Consider the following 19,126-nt stretch of genomic DNA (forward strand, 5'->3'; position numbering starts at 1 on the left):
GACTGGCTCAGGGACATGTTGAGGCCTGACTGTCCACCATTTTAGCACCCCAGCGCCTCCCAATCCCCCCCACTACCCCCACACCACCCCCCCCTCCCCACCCCTGCCCCCGCCATCCTCACCTGCCTCCTGGGGACTGGTAAAATTTAAAATTTTGCCCAACCTTTTAGCAGGATTTTACCTGGCTAAGTGCGTTTGACCGTGGAACTACATTTAGTCCTGCTCTAGGGTGAGGCTTCAACAAGATTCCATTTTTCGGTACAAGTTTATTATTTAAACCGTGATCCATAATTTCCACTTTAATGTGCTGGTTATCTGAAGTATATTTGTAAAAAAAAATGCGTTAATTTGAGTTACAAAAGATCTAAATAATTACATTGTAAGTTTCAACCTCCCCGTTGATAATCCAACTATGGTCAAACAGCGGAGGGCACTTTTAGACGGAGAGTTTATCAACAATGCTGAATCCTGCAGTGAATTCCTCACTTATTTAATTTTAGGCTACATTTCCAGTAGTTACAAAGGAATCATATGGATGGAAGACCCTCAGACATCACAGGAACACATGGATTGGAAGCAGGAGTAGGCCATTCGGCCCCTCGAGCCTGCTCCGCCATTCAATAAGATCATGGCTGATCTGAGCCTGGCCTCAACTCCACTCTCCTGTCTTCCCACCCCCCACCCCATAACTCTTGATTGACTTACTGATCAAAAATCTGTCAAACTCAGCCTCGAGTATATTCAATGACTCAGCCTCCAATGCTCCCTGTAGAGGAGAATTCCACAGACCAGCAACCCTGTGAGGAAAAAAATAATTCTCCTCATCTCCACCTTAAAAGGGAGGTCTCTAATTTTAAACTGTGTCCTCTCGTTCTAGACTCCTCCACAAGGGGAAACATCATCTCAGAATTCACCCTGTCAAGCCCCTAGGATCTTAAAATTTTCAAAAAGATTGCCTCTCGTTCTTCTAAACTCCAATGCTCATATATCACATTGGAGAGGGTACATAGGAGAATCACAAGAAAGAATCCAGGGATGAAGAACTGTAGCTACGAGGATAGATTAGAGAGTTTGGGACTCTTTCCCTTGGAGAAAAGAAGGCTGAGAGGAGACTTGTTAGAGGTATTCAAGATCCTGAGGGGTATGGATAGGGTAAATAGTGAGAAACCGTTCCCTCTCAAGAGAGCATCAAGAACTAGAGGGCACAGATTCAAAATAATTGGAAAAAGGAGTATAAGTCACGTGAGGAAAATTTTTTTCACCCAGAGGGTGGTTGGAGGCAGATTCGATTGAGGTATTCAAAAGGGAATTGGATTTCTATATGAAAAGAGAGAATGTGCAAGGTTACGGGGAAACAGCAGGCAGAATGCTTTTTCAGAGAGCCAATGCAGACTCGATGGGCTGAATGGCCTCCTTCTGCACTTTAAAATTCTGGGATTCAATGGGCATACGCCTAATCTGCTCAATCTTTCCTCATAAGACAAGGCCTTCACCCCAGGAATCAGTCAGGCTCAAAAGGCTAACCAATCGTTGAACAATAAAGAATGTACAAAACGCATTGGTCCCAATAATTATGGGGAGCCAGGGGCAAGTGTGGGAAGTGGTTTTCTGGATGGCAAAGCCTGGGTTATAGGGTCGCTGGATGTCCTGCTGAAATTAGCTGAAGGGGTACTTTAAATATTCCTCCCAATAGCCAGGCTGATTGGCTGCCTGTCGAAAAGGAAAGCCTGAGTACAAGGCCCAATCTGGGGTGCAGGCTGAGGGTGACAGAAGGAGAGTTAACAGTAGGTGAGAGATCATCGTTGGGATGACAGGGGGCTGCTCAGAGTTGGGGGGGCATGTTGGGAGGAGAGAAAGGAGAGCGGGACGGGAGATTGTGGGGGATGGTAATCATGGGGATGTAAGTTTATTGGTCCCTGGGGGAAAGACCCTTATTCCTCCTGGCCCACAAGGTGTGCTGTAAAGCCACGTACCTTTATAGACCTGGACCTAGTCCCCTCTTTCTACCTGCCAGGTTTCCTGAGGTCCGGGAAGTGCAATAGAAATGAGTAAAAGTGGAGGCAGGTAACCACGTTAAAATCTTTAACCAACTCATCACGACTCCCGAGGCTGGATTGATCACCCACATTCCATCCCACCATCGTTAAAACCACAAGTTTGTAATTTTTCAAATTTTAATTCTCACCTGACCTAAACCCATCATTCTTGGGGGGTTAAAATTACCCCCCATGGCTTGAGAACAGAGCAATTTAATGTGGAAACATGAAAATAGAAAAACGGAAACAGAAAGAATCTGTACATTTAAGAATTGTTCATCGTTTGGATTTGCTGCTGGAGGCAAGGCTGTTGGTAAACTTTACCGTTTGTTGAGTATTATACAGTATGTACAGTACAAGGCCCAGCACGAGGCTCTACATAGAACTATCTCTCAGCATGCTTTGTTGCCATGTGGTCTTACATCACTGATGATGTAGGCCATATGTTTACATATTTAACATTAACCTGTGGTACTACAATAATCTTCAGCCTTCACTCAATCTGATTCCACCTCATCATCGCTGCATTAACTCTGAAGTCACGGGTCAATGCTCGGTGCCTTCCTGGATCTTATTTGCATCTTATACGGCCGTGGTGTTACTATGCCTTTATACAAGCCTTTCAGGTCTGGAGAGGAACTTTTGTCAGGCCAACAAAACACAAAATTCTGAAGGTGCGAGGTGAAGAAAAGGAAGAGCTCCATCTTGGCCAGTTTTTCTCCAAGGCATGCGCGTAGACCTATTTGTGAATCAAGATGGAAGAAGATTTGTTGAGTAAAACTTAGGAGCAGCTGAAAGTGTTCATACCGCAGGTAGGGTTTTTAGTCCCCGACGACAGAGAGCATGGGGTCTAGTTGTGGGGGGCAAGGTTTGTGCCTCCGGCTAGCATTGCAATTTCTTGCCCCCGCACCATTTTCCTGGATGGCCTGCAGCAGGGGCTACCTGTCCACAAGTAGCAGGTGGCCAATTGAGCTACTTAAAGACAACTTACATCAATCGACATCAAGGCTGCTCTTGGGGGCAAAACCCAGTTGGCTCGAGGCAGACTCCCAGTGCCAGACCTGTGAGGCCAATGCCCGGGACAGGCTTTGAAGTCCTCCTCACCAGCCTGTAGCTTCAGTTGCAGCTGCAGACTGCCCTGTGGGTGAGGTTTTCCCCTCTAAAACGGAGCCTTGGCTGCCGATTCTGCTCCCAATTTGAAAATGTAGGAAGCTGTAGAGATCTTGAGCCGCCCTCTCGCTTTACCTGAAAAGGCAGCCTGCTTCTTCCAGGCTGGACAGCCTCCTATTGGCCGTCCAGCTTTGAGAGCCTGCATGCCATACTTAATTGGATGGTGATCCTGCACTCTGGCTATCAATGATCACATTGAGGGAAAACCACTGCTGGTTGACTGATCCCCACATGGTGTTGGGTACTGACCTCATTTGACCCTCATGTTGGGGGTCCCGAGGTAGGGAAAATCCAGCTTCATTTTTCAAATCCTCTTGCCATCCGGGTCGTAGCATATCCTCAACAGTCCACACACCAAAGTGAGACAATATTGACAATGGCATGCTGAAAGAGTGGAGGTCCATAAACCTTGGAGTGCCACCTTCAGGGGCTTAGCTTTACAGCACGTAGCTATTCCTAATGGCCCATTTGGAGAGCCCTCCCCCACCCCCATGGGATAGAGGTAAGGTGAAAATCAAATTAATTCACGCTGATCTCAAATCGGCATCTCAGCCGGCAGCTGGTCACCACTCACCCATTGAAAATGGAATGAATGCGTCTGGTTTGAAGAATTCTCCATTTTCATTCCGGAAGTTTTCGGGATTGAACTGGTTTGGGTGTTTCCACTGGATCTCCTCAAACAAGACTGATGTCAGGTTCATTAGAACACAAGTCCCCTAGAACGACAGTGCAAGACAACTTTGAGGTACACGGTTAAATAAAGATACTGCACTCAAGTTCTTGTACACGTTATTAACTCCGTAGCCTACATTTCCCCATCATGGGTGTAATGAAAAGCTAAATGCATTCCCCCTTAAACACCATCTCCTGGAGAACACTGTTGAAATCTATGCCTGCGTTGTGTGGAAGTTTATACACCAGGGATAAAATAGGACTCTAACCAGAACAGGGCTTCATGTGAGACTCATAGGTTCACTTATCCTAATAATTCGCAAACTCCTACTCCCACCCCCATTCTCTCCCACCTCTGGTGGATGAGCCAGGTTGTCAATATGATGGTCAAAAGGTCATTTACACAGAAAATCTGTTTCTCTCTCCACAGATGCTGCCAGATCTACTGAACATTTCTAACATTTTCTGTTTCTATTTCGGGTTTCTAGCACCTGCAATATTTCACTTTTATTTCAGTGTGATTCTTGTACTTATCACATTGTTATGAACATTGAACTTTATGAGATGGTTACGTTGTAAAATGTCTCCTCAAATTTAAGGCAAAACTGAAATTCTGGATGTGCATCATGTTAAACTCTGCTCAGAGACAGGCCCATATGATCTGGCTGTCATGGAGAAATAAACCCAGACTGAAACCTATTGGAAATAAAGTGACAATTTTCAAATCCTGACACAGACCAAGGGGACAGCTGCTTTTTTAGAGACACAGATGCTCAGAGACATGGAGAGAGAAGCAAACAAAAGCAGCTACTGCTGTGAAGAGCATGGTAAACTGCTTTTGTGTCGACAGCTAAGCAGAATGCCTGTAAAAGCTGGTCTTCTATTTGAAAGGAAGGGGATGGGATAGGCAGGACTTGTGGAGATTTAAGAAACAAGGAGTAGCTGAGGTGGGCCTTACTGGCGCAAGTAGGTGCTGGAATATCCTGGCTATGTGGAACGGTTTTCGAAGGTCATCAGAAGATTCAATCTGGCATGGCAGGGAGAGGTGAGCTTGCTGGGAGCTGGGAGTGCCTTGGGACATATGTTGTATTGTTACCCATCAGTCAGAAGCGTGGTGCAGAATAAAAGGAGCTGAAAGAAGAATCTCTATTGAATTAATTAATTAATGCAAAAGTGTCTTTTCTTTAGTTTGGTGTATTAGTTGTCTGTTTAAGGTTTGATCTATGTTGATGTTATGACGTGGCAGGTGATGTGTGCCAGGCAGATCAAATCCACAAGGGAAACTTGATCGCGCTATCACAACTGTTTTGCAATTTGTATTTATTTTGAGATGCGCGTCCTGAATTCAGAGGTAATACGCCCCCCAAGACTTTAGATATTTTTTAAAAACTAAATTAAAATATTTATTAACAAAAGAGATTTCAAGCATGTACATAGAACTACAAATTACTAATATAATAACTCCTAAAAATCCCTAATTAAACTGGCTCCCAAATACCCCCTTGTAAGGCAACAGAAAAAAAAAATAGATTTTAGATTTCAAACAGATCCAGCAAATTAACACAATACCCTGGACAGTGGAATTCCAAATGGCTCTCTCCGGCTTCAGTTTCTGTAGACAGCAGGCTTAATGCACAATTACTGGAGGCTTGACACCCTTTTGTTAGACCTTACAATGCCTTCTCCTGACACATAGCCTCGTTCTCCTTTAAACATGTTTCTCCCTTTGTAATATGTAAATTCCATTGTTTCCATATGTCTTTCTCATAATATGGATATTTTCATGTTGCCACTATGTATTGTCAGTAACCCTTGAGAAAAACAAATATACTCCTTAGTTTGCCTGTCTGGCTATTTGTAAATAGACTGAGATCACTTTGAAAACCAAATCCCCCTTCATCTATCTAAAAATGTAAATTCTCTTTACACCTTACATGCTAAGACCCCAACCGTGTTTACTCATTTGCATATTAAAGATACTTCTACACCTTACTTCTTTTGATAACTTCAACTTGCAGTCTGCTTGGTTACAAAATGTAATTAAATAACACACACAGAGAGAACAACACAATCCCCCATAAACCTGCTTTACATTAAACCAGGAAAATATGATGAAAATTATTATACTCTCATGACCGGTGCCCAACCATCTTCAGCTGCTTCATCAATGACCTCCCTTCCATCATAAGGTCAGAAGTGGGGATGTTCGCTGATGATTGCACAATGTTCAGCACCATTCGCGGCTCCTCAGATACTGAAGCAGCCCATGTCCAAATGCAGCAAGACCTGGACAATATCCAGGCTCCGACTGACACATGGCAAGTATCATCCGCTCCACACAAGTTCCAGGCAATGACCATCTCCAACAAAGAGAATCTAACCATCGCCCCATGAAGTTCAATGACATTACCATCACTGAATCCCCTACTATCAACATCCTAGTGGTTACCATTGGCCACAAGCTGAACTGAACTAGCCATATAAATACTGTGGCTACAAGAGCAGGTCAGAGGCTAGGAACCCTGTTGACGAGTAACTCACCTCCTGACTCCCCAAAGCCTGTCCACCATCTACAAGGCATAAGTCAGGAGTGTGATGGAATACTCCCCACTTGCCTGGATGAGTGCAGCTCCAACAACACTGAAGAGGCTTGACACCATCCAGGACAAAACAGCCTGCTTGATTAGCACCACATCCACAAACATTCACTCCCTCCACCACTGACGCACAGTAGCAGCAGTGTGTACCATCTACAAGATGCACTGCAGAAATTCACCAAGGCACATTAGGCAGCGCCTTCCAAACTCACAACCACTACCACCTAGAAGGACAAGGGCAGCAGACACATGGGAACACCACCACCTGGAAGATCCCCTCCACGGCACTCACCATCCTGACTTGGAAATATATCGGCTGTTCCTTCACTGTAGCTGGGTCAAAATCCTGGAACTCCCTCCCTAACAGGTGTGCCTACACCACATGGACTGCAGTGGCTCAAGAAGGCAACTCACTACCACCTTCTCAAGGGCAACTAGGGGTGGGCAATAAATGTTGGCCCAGTCAGCGATGCCCACATCCCATGAATGAATTTAAAAAACTCATTACAGTAAAAGTCTTAAAATGGGGAATCTTGCCCTTCGGCGATTTCCATCAGACACTGGGAAATTCGTCTCTTTTCTTAAAATGTAATTGGTCCCCACAGGGACCAAAACAGTATCCCTGTGCTCGTCTTTAGATTTAAGACCAAACAGACATGGAGCAAATTTTCGCATTTGTGGAGAGTCCAAAACTGGATGGCCATCAATATAAGATAGTCACAATAATCAGTTAGGAATCCAGGAGAAACCCCTTCATCCAGAGAGTGGTGAGAATGCGGAGTAGCTGAGGTGAATAATTTAGGAGAATTTAAGGAGCATTTCGACAGGCATGAGGGAGAAAGGGATCGAAGGGTGCGTTGATGGGGGTTAGGTGAAGAATGGTGGGAGAAGTCTTGTGTGCAGCATTAATACCAGCATGGAGCGTTTGGACTGAATGCCGTGTTACTCCTCTGTAGAGCTGGATTCTACATGGCCCCTCCACTCATGTTCTGCCAGGGACCTGGAAAATAGGGCGAGTGTCAATCCAACCACCTTCCCACCCATCCCCAAGCTCATCCCCATAAGGACAGTAGGTGGCTGGGCGCCGAAATTGGCAGCCCGCCCACCATATTTAAATAAATAATCAAGGGTCAACTGAGCTTATTAACAAGCCAACTGATGCCAATAATATGCGGCCCCCACCATAATGAGGTTGGCATGGGCAGTCGAGCGGGAATGGGCAAATCGTTTCAAAAAATTACTTTTTAAAAGGGCGGAGGGGAGTGGTGGGGGGTGGAGTTACTATCTCTGGGGGGGGGGGGGGGGGTGGGGGGGGGTGCCCTTTGCGCATTGGGGAGGTGGCACCCTCTAAGGTAGTACCCCCCCCACTTTGTTCCTACCCGCCTACTCACCAAAACCCACCTCCCACCCGTCACCCACCCCCCACCCCTCCCTAAATTGCCCAAACCCTCCCCGCCCAATACCTTGCTCCGGGCTTCCCTTGCTCCGGGATCCATTGCACCTTCTCCTTGGGCCTGCTTGCCGTCCCAGTGGCACCCAAGGGTGCTCTCTCGCCTGCTGCAGGGCGTGCGGGGGCTGCCGACCGATCCGATTGGCCAGCAGCTCCTGAGGGCGGGGCTTCCTACCCAGTGATGGAGGGGATGGGGGAAGTGGGGAGAGGTTGGGGGGCGGAAGTCTCCCTGGTAACCTGGTAAGGCTACTTAAGCAGCCGCAGCGCATTATGGCTGTGGTTGGACGGGCAGACGGGTGGGCTCCACGGGATGGGGGGAGGGGAGGGGGTGAGGCGTTAGCTGTCACGCCGCCCGTTACATACAGCCCGTGACTATTATGTAAATCAGAGTCACCAATAAAGATGACAATCAGATAAGAAAGGACAAGTCACCTTTTTCAATGTGTATCCCATGAATTTAGTGTCTTGTGTTGTTGAATGGCTGACCGCAAATGGAAGTACGTTCCCGAATCTTTGGATCTCATGAATAACAGCGTTGACGTATGGCATGTCGGCTCTGTCATTCAACGATGGGGCACGGGACCCGCCAATCACCTCGTCGATCTCCTTCTGACACTTCTCTGCAAAAACAAACGTGAAAAATCCAAACAGGTTGCCTGGGTTGCTAATTTTCCAGGCAATTCACTCGACTTCCGGACAGATCTGAGGAGAGTTAGTGGGGGGGGGGCTGAGGGCAGCGAGGGGTATTGGGCTATTCTATTGGACCCCGGCCAGCGCACCTTCTGGTGTTTTCTGATCAGTGGTTAGTGAGTGGTCAACCGGGTCAGAGGTATCGGCTGGTACATTACGCTCCGAAAGCGAGCTGGCGTGGGGGAGGAGGTGGCGTGAAGTCAGGTGTCATTGCCCGTTGCCGACCCGCCTCCATTCGAATTTTACCAGTGCCAGGGGGAGGGGTATCAGGTGGCCTGCCCAGCCTTGGGCCAATTGAGACACTTAAGTGGCCAGTTAAGGGCCTCCTCCTGCCGGCGCTGGTATTTTTGCCAGCTCTGGGGAGTGCCCACGCCATGAGCTGTTGTTAGGGGATGAGGTTGGGGCACGTCCCTCCTGTCCGGGCACACTGACCCAATGGAGGCATCTCCATGGAACTCCCCTCCCGTGTTTCACCTCATCCCCACCCTGGCCCCCCGACTCGACCTCCTGAACCTCGCCCTCCAACTACCTCCCCAGGGCCTGCCAGACTAGCCCCAGCTGAAACTCTGACGTAACTTCTCATCCTGATCCATGGGGGGAGGGGGGGGAATTGCCTGCAGTTCCAGCATTGGCCACCACTCCTGGTGGTGCTGGAGAGCTGCTACGGCCACTAAGGTTGGCTGACATGTCTCGGAGATGGGAATTCCTCCACGTTGAGTTGGATGTCCCACCTTGAGCCAATTAATGGCCATTAAATCATCCCAGGGCTTTCCCCAAGGTTGCCAAAGGTGCTGGGCCGACTCTGCTGAAAATTCCACCGAATGTCTCCTGTTCCAGTCACCTCTCTTCAGGAAGGTTGTCAGGGCCTTGGAGATGATGCAGAAGAGATTTACTAGAGCGGTGCCAGGTATGAAAGACTTCGGTTATGGATAGAGGCCGGAGAAACTAGGGTTGTTGCCCTTAGAGCAGAGAAGGTTAAAAGGAGATTTGGCAGAGGTGTTCAAATCCACAAAGAATCTTGATCGGCTGCTCAAAGAATTGGTTATCCTGAACCAGTTAGCACCCCCCCTCCCATTGGCTGCATTTAAACTACTCCAATTCCAAGGAGTGGTGTCAAACAGGTGTTAAACCCCCCTATTTACATATGCATAGAGCCTAATACCTGTTTCAAGGCACAAGCCTTGGGCACTTTTCTTTCATGGCCTCCCCAAAATGGCGGGTGGCATAGTTCTGATGTGGAATGTGCATGGGCACAATGCCCCCACAATATTTAAAAGTTCAGGGGCCCATTTCGTGCCTACAAAACTATCACAGCGTTAACAAGTTGCCTCACAACAGGAAAACCTATCCATAATACCGCACTTGATTCAGGACACCACACAATGTGTGCCAAATATCTACTCCCAGGCCACTTGAGGTCATAGGCCAAGAGGAGGAGTGAGAGCTGTGAGCCAGCGGGTAGCTCTCTGACCTCTGAATCAGAAGGTTGGGGTTCATATCCCATTCCAATGACTTAAGTACAGAAACCCTGGCTGACGCTCTGATGCCAGCGCTGAGAGAGTGCTGCATTGTCAGAGGTGCTGTTTTTCAGACGGGATGTTAAAACCGAGGCCCTGTCTATTCTCTCAGATGCACATTAAAAAAAATCTTATTTTGAAGAAGAGGGGAGGAATTCTCCCCGCCACCAGCTCAATATTTAACTCTGAATCATCACTAAACAAAAAGATGATCTGGCCATTATCACATTGGGAACGGGGAGAGGGGCACACAGAGAGTCACCATTGAGGGAGTTTGCTCTGCGCAAACTAGCGGCATGTTTCTTACACTTTAAAAGTACTTCATTGGCTGTAAAGCACATTGGGGAGCTAACCCTGGGGTCCTTGTGAAAGGCCCTACATATATGAAAGTCTTTTCTCAGAAAAATTGAACTTCATCGATGAAGTTCACAAAGACTGCAGCGGTTCCAGAAGGCAGCTCACCTTCTCAAGGGCAGTTAGGGATGGGCAATAAATGCTGGCCTCGACACATCTGCATAAATGATTGAAAAAAAAAACTACCGACACTTTTGATTTTTAGGAACCTTCCTTGAACACCTCTCTGTGTTGGAAGCTTGGTTTTACCTTGTACGCCTGGGTAGGCCATCATGTACAGAAGGCCCCAGCGAAGAGTAGTTGTTGTGGTCTCAGTGCCAGCGAGGAAGAGGTCGAATACATTATACAGCAGGTTTCCTTCCGTCAAATGGGAATCAGGGAAGTCACGTTCCTGAAAAAGAAACATCACCCTGTCCAAGCACCTTTCAATGGTTCTCTGTCAGCTCTGGTTCAGTTGGCAGCACTCAGGGAGATGGTGGTGTAATGGTAATGTCACTGGGCTAGTAGGAATCCAGAGGCGGTGCAGGCTAATGGTCTGGGGGCATGGGTTTGAATGCTGGTGGGATTTAAATTCCATTAATAATCTGGAATTGAAAAGCTAGTCTCAGTGATAGTGACCATGGCAACTATCATTGATTGTCATTAAAAACCCATCTGGTTCACTAATGTCCATTGGGGAAGGAAACCTGCCCCTCCTTACCTAGTCTGGCCCAGACCCAGAGCAATGTGACTGACTCTTAATGACCCTCTGAAATGGTGTGACAAGCTACTTGGTTCAAGGGCTATAAGGGATTGGCACCAACTGCTGGCCTTGCCAGTGATGCCCACATCCCATGAAAGAATATTTAAGAAACTCTTGTCGCCAGGCCATAAGGTTTTGGATTCAAGTCCCATTCTAGGACTTGACTATTGAAATCAAGGTTGACCTCATAGCGCAGTATTGAGGGACTGCTGCACTGTTGAAGGTGCCATCTTTCAGTTGAGAAGTTAAACCAAGGCCCTGCCTGCCTGTTCAGATGGGTGTAAACGACCCCATGATACTCTTTCAAAGAGGGGAATGGGAGCTATCCCTGGCCGATATTTATCTTTCAATCAGCATAAATAAAACTGAGTCATTATCACATTGCTGCTTGTGGTAGCTTACTGAGTGCAAATTGGTTTCTGTGTTTCCTGCATTACAACTGTGACTGCATTTCAAAAGCACTGCACTGGACGTAAGTGCTCAGAGGCACATGGATTGTCATAAAAAGCATTGAATAAATACATACTCTTTCTTTTCTAATGTTTCCAAATTATGAGCCAACCTCACTGCCAACAAGAATGTTAATTTACTAAGGGCAAGAAGTGGCATAGTAGGTTATGTCTGAAAAGGGAGACATCTTGCTAAAGCTTTTTGTCTTGCACTCATCAGGACAAATGCAAGAATATCAAATTTCAGGCAATGGCAATAATTTATACTACAGGAGAAAAGGGTGCTGATTGGTTGGCAAGTCGACTCTTATTGGCCGAGGCTTTGCCATGGAGAAAGCAAAGAGAAACGATAGGCTTCCCAAGCTTCTGGATAATTTAAAAAAAAACATAAGGCTTGAACATATTCCTTTTGTTTGCAAAGCATGTGTTCCTGTGTATGAATGTATGTTGCTGCTGGCAAGTGTAAAGGAGCCACATTATGAGCTTGACTGGTTCCCTTAATTTGGTTGTTTGTGAAGCTATTACCACACTCAGGGTTGCTCAGTGAGTGCTGTCCAATCACAGAATCATACCTAACAGTAGATATTTTGTTTTGCATTTGCCGATACTTTTTTTTATTCGTTCATGGGACGGAGGCAACACTGGCTAGGCCAGTGACTATTGTCCATCCCTAATTGCCCTTAAGATTTGAGTGGCTGGCTGGACAATTAAGAGTCAACCACATTGCTGTGGACCTGGAGTCATATGTTGACCAGGCCAGGTAAGGATGGCTGACTTCCTTCCCTAAAGGACATTAGTGAACCAGATGGGTTTTTATGACAATCAACAATGGTCATCATTAGACTTTTAATTCCAGATTCTATTTTACTGAATTCAAATTTCACCATCTGGCGTGGTGGGATTCAAACCCGGGTCCCCAGAGCATTACCCTGGGTCTCTGGAATACTAGCCCAGTGACAATACCACTACGCCATCACCTCTGCATAGTGCGCTAACAACAGATTAATTGCACACTTAGAATCACATAGCGTCTACAGCACTGAAACAAGTCATTCAACCTAATCAGTCTATGCAGATGTTTATGCTCCAAATAATCACCCTTGCACCCCCTTGCCTACCCATCTAACTCTATCAGCATAAGCTGTAAGACCTGAATACAACAGTTGAGGGGTGACAATCTCTACTCTCCGATGATGGTCAAAAGCCATGTTTTTTTAAAATTCTTTCATGGGCTGTGGGCATCTCTGGCAGTTCCAACATTTGCTGTTCATCCCTAATTACCCTCTGAGGGAAATTAAGGCTCATGTAACAAAGTGGGGGTCAGGAGTCACATGTAGGCCGGACCAGGTAAGGACGGCAGATTTCCTTCCCTAAAGGACACGAGTGAACCATTTGGGTTTTTTACAACAATTGCTTCAGGGCTACCATCGCTGAGGCTAGTTTTCATTCCAGAATTTTTTTGGCTGATTAACTGAATTTAAATTCCACCAGCTGCCATGGCAGGATTTGATCCCCATGTCCCCAAAGGATTAGCCAGAGGCCTCCAGATTACTAGTCCAGTGACTTTACCACAACCTTCTCCCCTGTTGATATTAGATGTAAGAAAAAATGGATTGAGAGTTACATTTTTCCAACAGCTTTTAATGTGTCTCTTTAATCTAACTACCTAAACTGACGCAAGGAGCCATTTAACCCTTGACTTAATGCAAAGATATTTCGGATTGGATAGATTGAACAGATCAGAATTTGGGTTGATAAATAACAACTCCTCGAATGTATTAGCTCTGCAGGTAACAGAGCTTGATGGCTGTCAATCAAATTGTCACAAAATCAACAAGAACCGAGTTTATACAAAAGCAAAGTACTGCAGTTGCTGGATATCTCAAATAAAAACAGAAAATTCTGGAAATACTCAGCATCTGTGGAGAGAAACAGAGTCTACGGGCAGTATTTAATGGAGGTGGCAGGAATCACACCCCCGCCCCCCCCACCCCCATCGAGAGCCCCACCTTGCCTCTTTACAGGAAGGCCCAACGCATTAAGTGAAAATCAGGCACTTAACTGGGCAGGGGCGGGCCTTCCCCAGGGGTGGAAGCCCTGCCCGCACAGAGCTGCCAGCCAATCAGAGGCTGGCAGCTCTTCATTGCTCAGCAGCCCCACAGGGGGTGGCAGTGGCTACTACCGGTATTACACCCACCCGAGGCCCAGCATAAGTAATGGCGGACGGAGAGGACGGGAAGTTGGAGGGGGGCGTGGTTCATGGGGGAAGGGGGATCAGCCACAAGGGCTTGGGGGGTAGCTCTCAGTGTGCCCTCTCCCCCATTCCCGATGCCTGGCCCCCTCAGTCAGCACTGAGTGCCTTTGAACGACAGGCACCCCAGCAGCCGTGACAGGGTTCACTTTCCCGGCTTCCCACAATTCACTGCCTGCCGTTGGGTGAACACCAGCAGTAGCAGGATGAGGCCCTTAAGTTTTTGTGACGATTTGATTGACAGCCATCAAGTCCCGTTACCTGCAGAGCCAATACATTCGAGGAGTTGTTATTTATCAACCCAAATTCTGATCTGTTCAATCTATCCAATCCGAAATAGCTTTGCATTAAGTCAAGGGTTAAATGGCTCCTTGCGTCAGTTTAGGTAGTTAGATTAAAGAGACACATTAAAAGCCGTAGGAAAAATGTAACTCTCAATCCATTTTTTTGTACACCTAATACCAACTGGGGAGATGGTAAGGTTCCTGGACTAGTAATCTAGAGGCCTCTGGCTAATCCTTTGGGGACATGGGGATCGAATCCTGCCATGGTGGAATTTAAATTCAGTTAATCAGCCAAAAACACCTGGAATGAAAACTAGCCTCAGCTATGGTAGCTATGAAGCAATTGTTGTAAAAAACCCAGAAGGTTCACTCGTGTCCTTTAGGGAAGGAAATCTGCCGTCCTTACCTGGTCCGGCCTACATGTGACTCCCGACCCCCATTTTTGTTATGTGAGTATGGGGCCACTTACGGGCGTCCATTGGCGGTGGGCCGGGAAGGTCAACCACGGGCCTTTCTGCTACTCGTTCAATCGGGAGGGGAGGCTCCAAGGTGGAGGGGGTCGCACCTGCTACCCTCCCGCCTGGTTAAATGCTCCTCACCACCAAACTCGCTTTGTGCGGGGTTGCGGGGACGGGGGTATTAAATCCCGCCCAATCTTTCTGGTCAGTAATCTTTCATCAGAATTGTCAAAAGCAGTGAAGAGCTTAAGTAGTGTGTTAAAGTAGGTTAAAGCACCCAGTAACTCTGCATGGGCGTTAAACCTTAACCCCTACGTCGCAACACTGCCTTGACATGTTTCCCGCACTAACCGTGGGCGGAATTTTACGGCCCTGTCGCGGTGGAGGGGGTGGGGGGGGTGCATAAAACGCGGCGAGCCCTTCAAACGTCCATTGACTTCGGCGGGACCGGAAAATCCCGCTGGCGTAAAATTCCTCCCCATGGCTCAAAGCCAAGCCTCCCATAAGCAAAATACCAGCGGATGCTGGAATTCTGATTAAAAACAGAGAATGCTGGAAAAACTCAGCAGGTCTGACAGCGTCTGTGGAGAGAGAAACAGTTAAATTACGAGCAGTTCAGTGCTTTGGTTCCCACTGACAGGGAACTGAGCTGTCACCATTGGGAAGAACTTCATATTATCAGTTGACCATGGGCACAAACATTAAAGGACAACATTCTAACCTTCAATCATTATCACCAGCGGAAGTGTTTTAAGTGCCGTGCTCACCTTTTCCATTTCCAGTAAATAGGCATCAATAAAATCCCGGATCTCTTCACCATTCAGTGTGTCTTTGTGCTGGTTGATGAAATCCTGAAGTATGGCTTTGACTTGGGCCTGGTTTTGGAATATCCTCTGATGAGGCCCTGGGATATGATGGATATTAGGAACTGCAGAGCACACCTAAGCAGAAAACACAAGCTTGGTTTAGCTTCTATTTCAAAGGCAAGTTTCAAAGTTTTATTACCTAGGTTTGCTGCTTTAAGAGACAAATGTTTGGGATGAGACTGAGTCTTATTGAAACAGAGGAGGGGGGGTGCATGTGTATATATATATATATAAAACTGCATGTGCGTGTGTGTGTGTGTATACGTGTGTATATATCTGTGTGTGTGCGTGTATGTATCTGTGTGTGTGTGTATGTATACGTGTGTATATATATCTGTGTGTGTATGTGTGTGTGTGTGTATGTATATCTGTGTGTGTGCGTGTTTATAAATCTGTATGTGTGTATGTATATGTGTGCATATATCTGTGTGTGTATGTGTGTGTGTGTGTATCTGTGTGTGTGTGTATGTACATGTGTGTATATATCTGTGTGTGTGTATATATATGTGTGTTTGCATCATGTGTGTATATATTTGTGCGTGTGTGTGTATGTATATGTGTGTATATAACTCTGTGTATGTGTGTCTGGATGTGTGTTTTGTGTGTGTGTGTTTATGTGTGTGTATATATATCTGCGTGTGTGTATGTATATGTGTATATATATCTGTATGTGTGTGTGTGTGAGTGTATCTGTGTGTGTGTCTGGATGTGTGTTTTGTGTGTGTGTTTATGTGTGTGTATATATATCTGCGTGTGTGTATGTATATGTGTATATATATCTGTATGTGTGTGTGTGTGTGAGTGTATCTGTGTGTGTGTCTGGATGTGTGTTTTGTGTGTGTGTTTATGTGTGTGTATATATATCTGCATGTGTGTATGTATACGTGTGTATATTTCTGTATGTGTGTGTGCGTATATGTGTGTATATTTATGGATGTGTGTTTTGTGTGTGTATATATATCTGCATGTGTGTATGTATATGTGTGTGTATATCTGTGTGTGTTTGTGTGTGTGTGTGTGTGTGTGTGTGAAATATGGCTAAACCTTAGCCCAGCCCACAGGTGGCAGGAACCTGATCACAACAAGTTTTTCGAAGGACTCGAGCCTGTGCCGAGGCCCCAGAAGGAGGTTAAGACTTGCCCGGCCGAGCACTCCAAATCCTTCACTTGTCTCCCTGAGGAAATCCTCCAAAGATTGGGAACTCGCAGCGTGAGGAGCGAATCAGCATTCTATCACATGACAGGGTGAACACTAATATCTCCTGGGCTGGATTTTCCCTGCGGGGTTTCTGAACCTTTTCATCAGGCTCAGATGGGGGTCAGCGGCCGACACTAGCTGTGTGGGAGACAGTCACTCAATGCAGGTTTCCCCGGAGCAGCTAATTAATGGTCGGAGGATTAAGGATGACGGGCAGGCTCTCAAAGATGGGAGGAGGGCCAATTGGAGGCCTTCCATCTTGGGCTGCCATCGTAACTAAGTGAGGGATAGGCCACTCCAAGATAGAAGCCATCCTCTTTCCAACCCTCTCAAAGTTTAAATGAAAGAAATGGTTTTTGCAGCCAGGTCACCACTCTTGGGCAGGGGAAGGGGAAGGGAGGTACTCGACAAGCCGGCCTGCTGCTGGTGCACCCTGGCAGGCAAGGAAGGCCTCTATAGGCCTGCCTGGAGTGCTGGCATCCCGCTGTTATAACTGCCACCCCCCCCCACCCCCCCCCCACCCCCCACCGCCTGCGGGAACCTGGAACTTTCCAGTCGGCCCCCTTCGATGGGCCTCAAGTGGCCCTTACACAGCCTAATCAGCGACCCGGGTGGGCAGCCCTGCTGCACCCCGAGCCCACTCCCAGGAGGGTGGTCCGGGGGGAGGGTGGGATGGAGCTGGATAATCCTCACCTGTCCGCCTCTGACCCTGGCCTAGGCGGGGCCTAACATTTAGGCCCTCTGTTTCTGCAGTAAGGGGAATGCAGGAGGTTGTGACTAGGAACAGGCCTCTTCATGGCACAGCAGGTTAAATCATTCAGGTGAAAAGCTCAATGTTTTTGGACATCCGTCATCAAGGTCCCCTATCCCAGCGTCAGGTGCAACAGTTTCGAAGATGGATAAACCCCCGCTGCCCCAGCTTAGTCGGACACCAATCAGAGAAAAGACCTGTACTTTGGAATAATGAACCGATTGGGATTTACTCAGTAGTACGATCGCTATGAAGAGCTGAAGGGTCATAGCCAGCAGGAAAAAAACTGAACAGGCTGTGGCCCTTTTATAGAATTATAGAAATTTATGGAGACTATTCTGCCCATCATGCCTATGCTGAAAAATATCAATCCAGCCTAACCAGGCTCTTCACTTCAAGCTCACACCCAAGTACTTTTTAAATGTGGGTTTCTTCCTCTACCAACCTCCAGGGAGTGAATTCCAGACCCCCACCCCCGACCACCCTCTGAGTGAAAGGAGAAGAGGGGTGACCTGACTTTTATCCTATGAAGGGATTTTATAGACCAGTCGTAGAGCTAACGCTCCTCTTGCGGACAAGACCGGAACAAATGCCATGATTATAAGTTAATCGGGGATCCTACAGAACCATCTTTACCCAGACGGTGGTCAGAATGTGGAACTCGCCAACCATAACGGGAAGGAACGGCTGGTAGGATCAGACAAAATCGGATGGAAGGAGGTCCATGGGGGACATAAGCTTCTAGCCGATGGACGGGCGACATTCCGAAGGGCTTGTGGGTGTGTTCCCCCCGCTGATAAAGCCCACACTCCCGCCCATCGGCCAATCAGCAGATCTGGTCAGGGTTGGGTGGGGCTCCAAGAACATTTCCTCAAACGAGGCCTGGCCTTTAAGCTTGGATGGACTTTCCCTTCCCTGGACTCCCTGAATGGCCAACTCCTTTGTGGACTCCTACCATATCTATACTCCTCTTTAAAATCAGGGCTTAATCAGTCCTTTGTTAAAAAAAAAGGAAGACTTTATCTGGCACTTTACAACCAAGAAGTATTTTTGAAGTGTAGTCACTGTTGTAATGTAGGAAACGTGGCAACAATTTGTGCACAGGAAGCTCTCACAAACAGTGCCACAATGACCAGGTAATCTGTTTCTATGATGTTGTTGGTCAGGACACCAGGAATAACTCCCCTGCTCTTCTTCAACATATTGCCATGGGATCCAACATCTACCGGAGCAGGGACAAAGAGCGTAGGTCTAACATCTCGTCTGAGAGACAGTGCCTCCGATAATGTGGCACACCCTCAGTACTTTTTAAAAAATTCATTCATGGGACATGGGCGTCGCTGGCTGGGCCAGCATTTATTGCCCATCCCCAGTTGCCCCTTGAGAAGGTGGTGGTGAGCTGCCTTCTTGAACCGCTGCAGTCCATGTGGTGTAGGTACACCCACAGCGCTGTTAGGCAGGGAGTTCCAGGATTTTGACCCATTGACAGTGAAGGAGCGGCCGATATTTTTCCAAGTCAGGATGGAGGGGAACTTGCAGGTGATAGTGTTCCCACTGAAATATCAGCCTTTATGTTTTTTGCTAACGCCTGTAGGCATTAGTACCTCCATTTTGAGGAAGCGTTTCTCTTATTCCCAAACAA

The 19,126-nt window shown here is 47.1% G+C and overlaps 1 protein-coding gene across 1 annotated transcript in view; it reads right to left on the bottom strand.

Moving 5' to 3' along the window:
• Positions 1-248: 248 nt before the first annotated feature.
• The window catches only part of LOC144669268 (cytochrome P450 2J2-like), a 29,671-nt gene continuing 10,793 nt past the window's right edge, over positions 249-19,126 (bottom strand). The window contains exons 5-9 of the mRNA XM_078531594.1: positions 15,438-15,611; positions 10,736-10,877; positions 8,358-8,545; positions 3,781-3,922; positions 249-2,775 (exon numbers count right to left, since the gene is read on the bottom strand). Coding sequence (XP_078387720.1) covers positions 2,576-2,775; positions 3,781-3,922; positions 8,358-8,545; positions 10,736-10,877; positions 15,438-15,611 — 846 coding nt within the window. The 3' untranslated portion in view covers positions 249-2,575. The remainder of the gene's footprint in view (positions 2,776-3,780; positions 3,923-8,357; positions 8,546-10,735; positions 10,878-15,437; positions 15,612-19,126) is intronic.

Source organism: Cetorhinus maximus, chromosome 29 (genome assembly GCF_964194155.1).
Source record: "Cetorhinus maximus chromosome 29, sCetMax3.hap1.1, whole genome shotgun sequence".
Classification (NCBI taxonomy): Eukaryota; Metazoa; Chordata; class Chondrichthyes; order Lamniformes; family Cetorhinidae; genus Cetorhinus; species Cetorhinus maximus.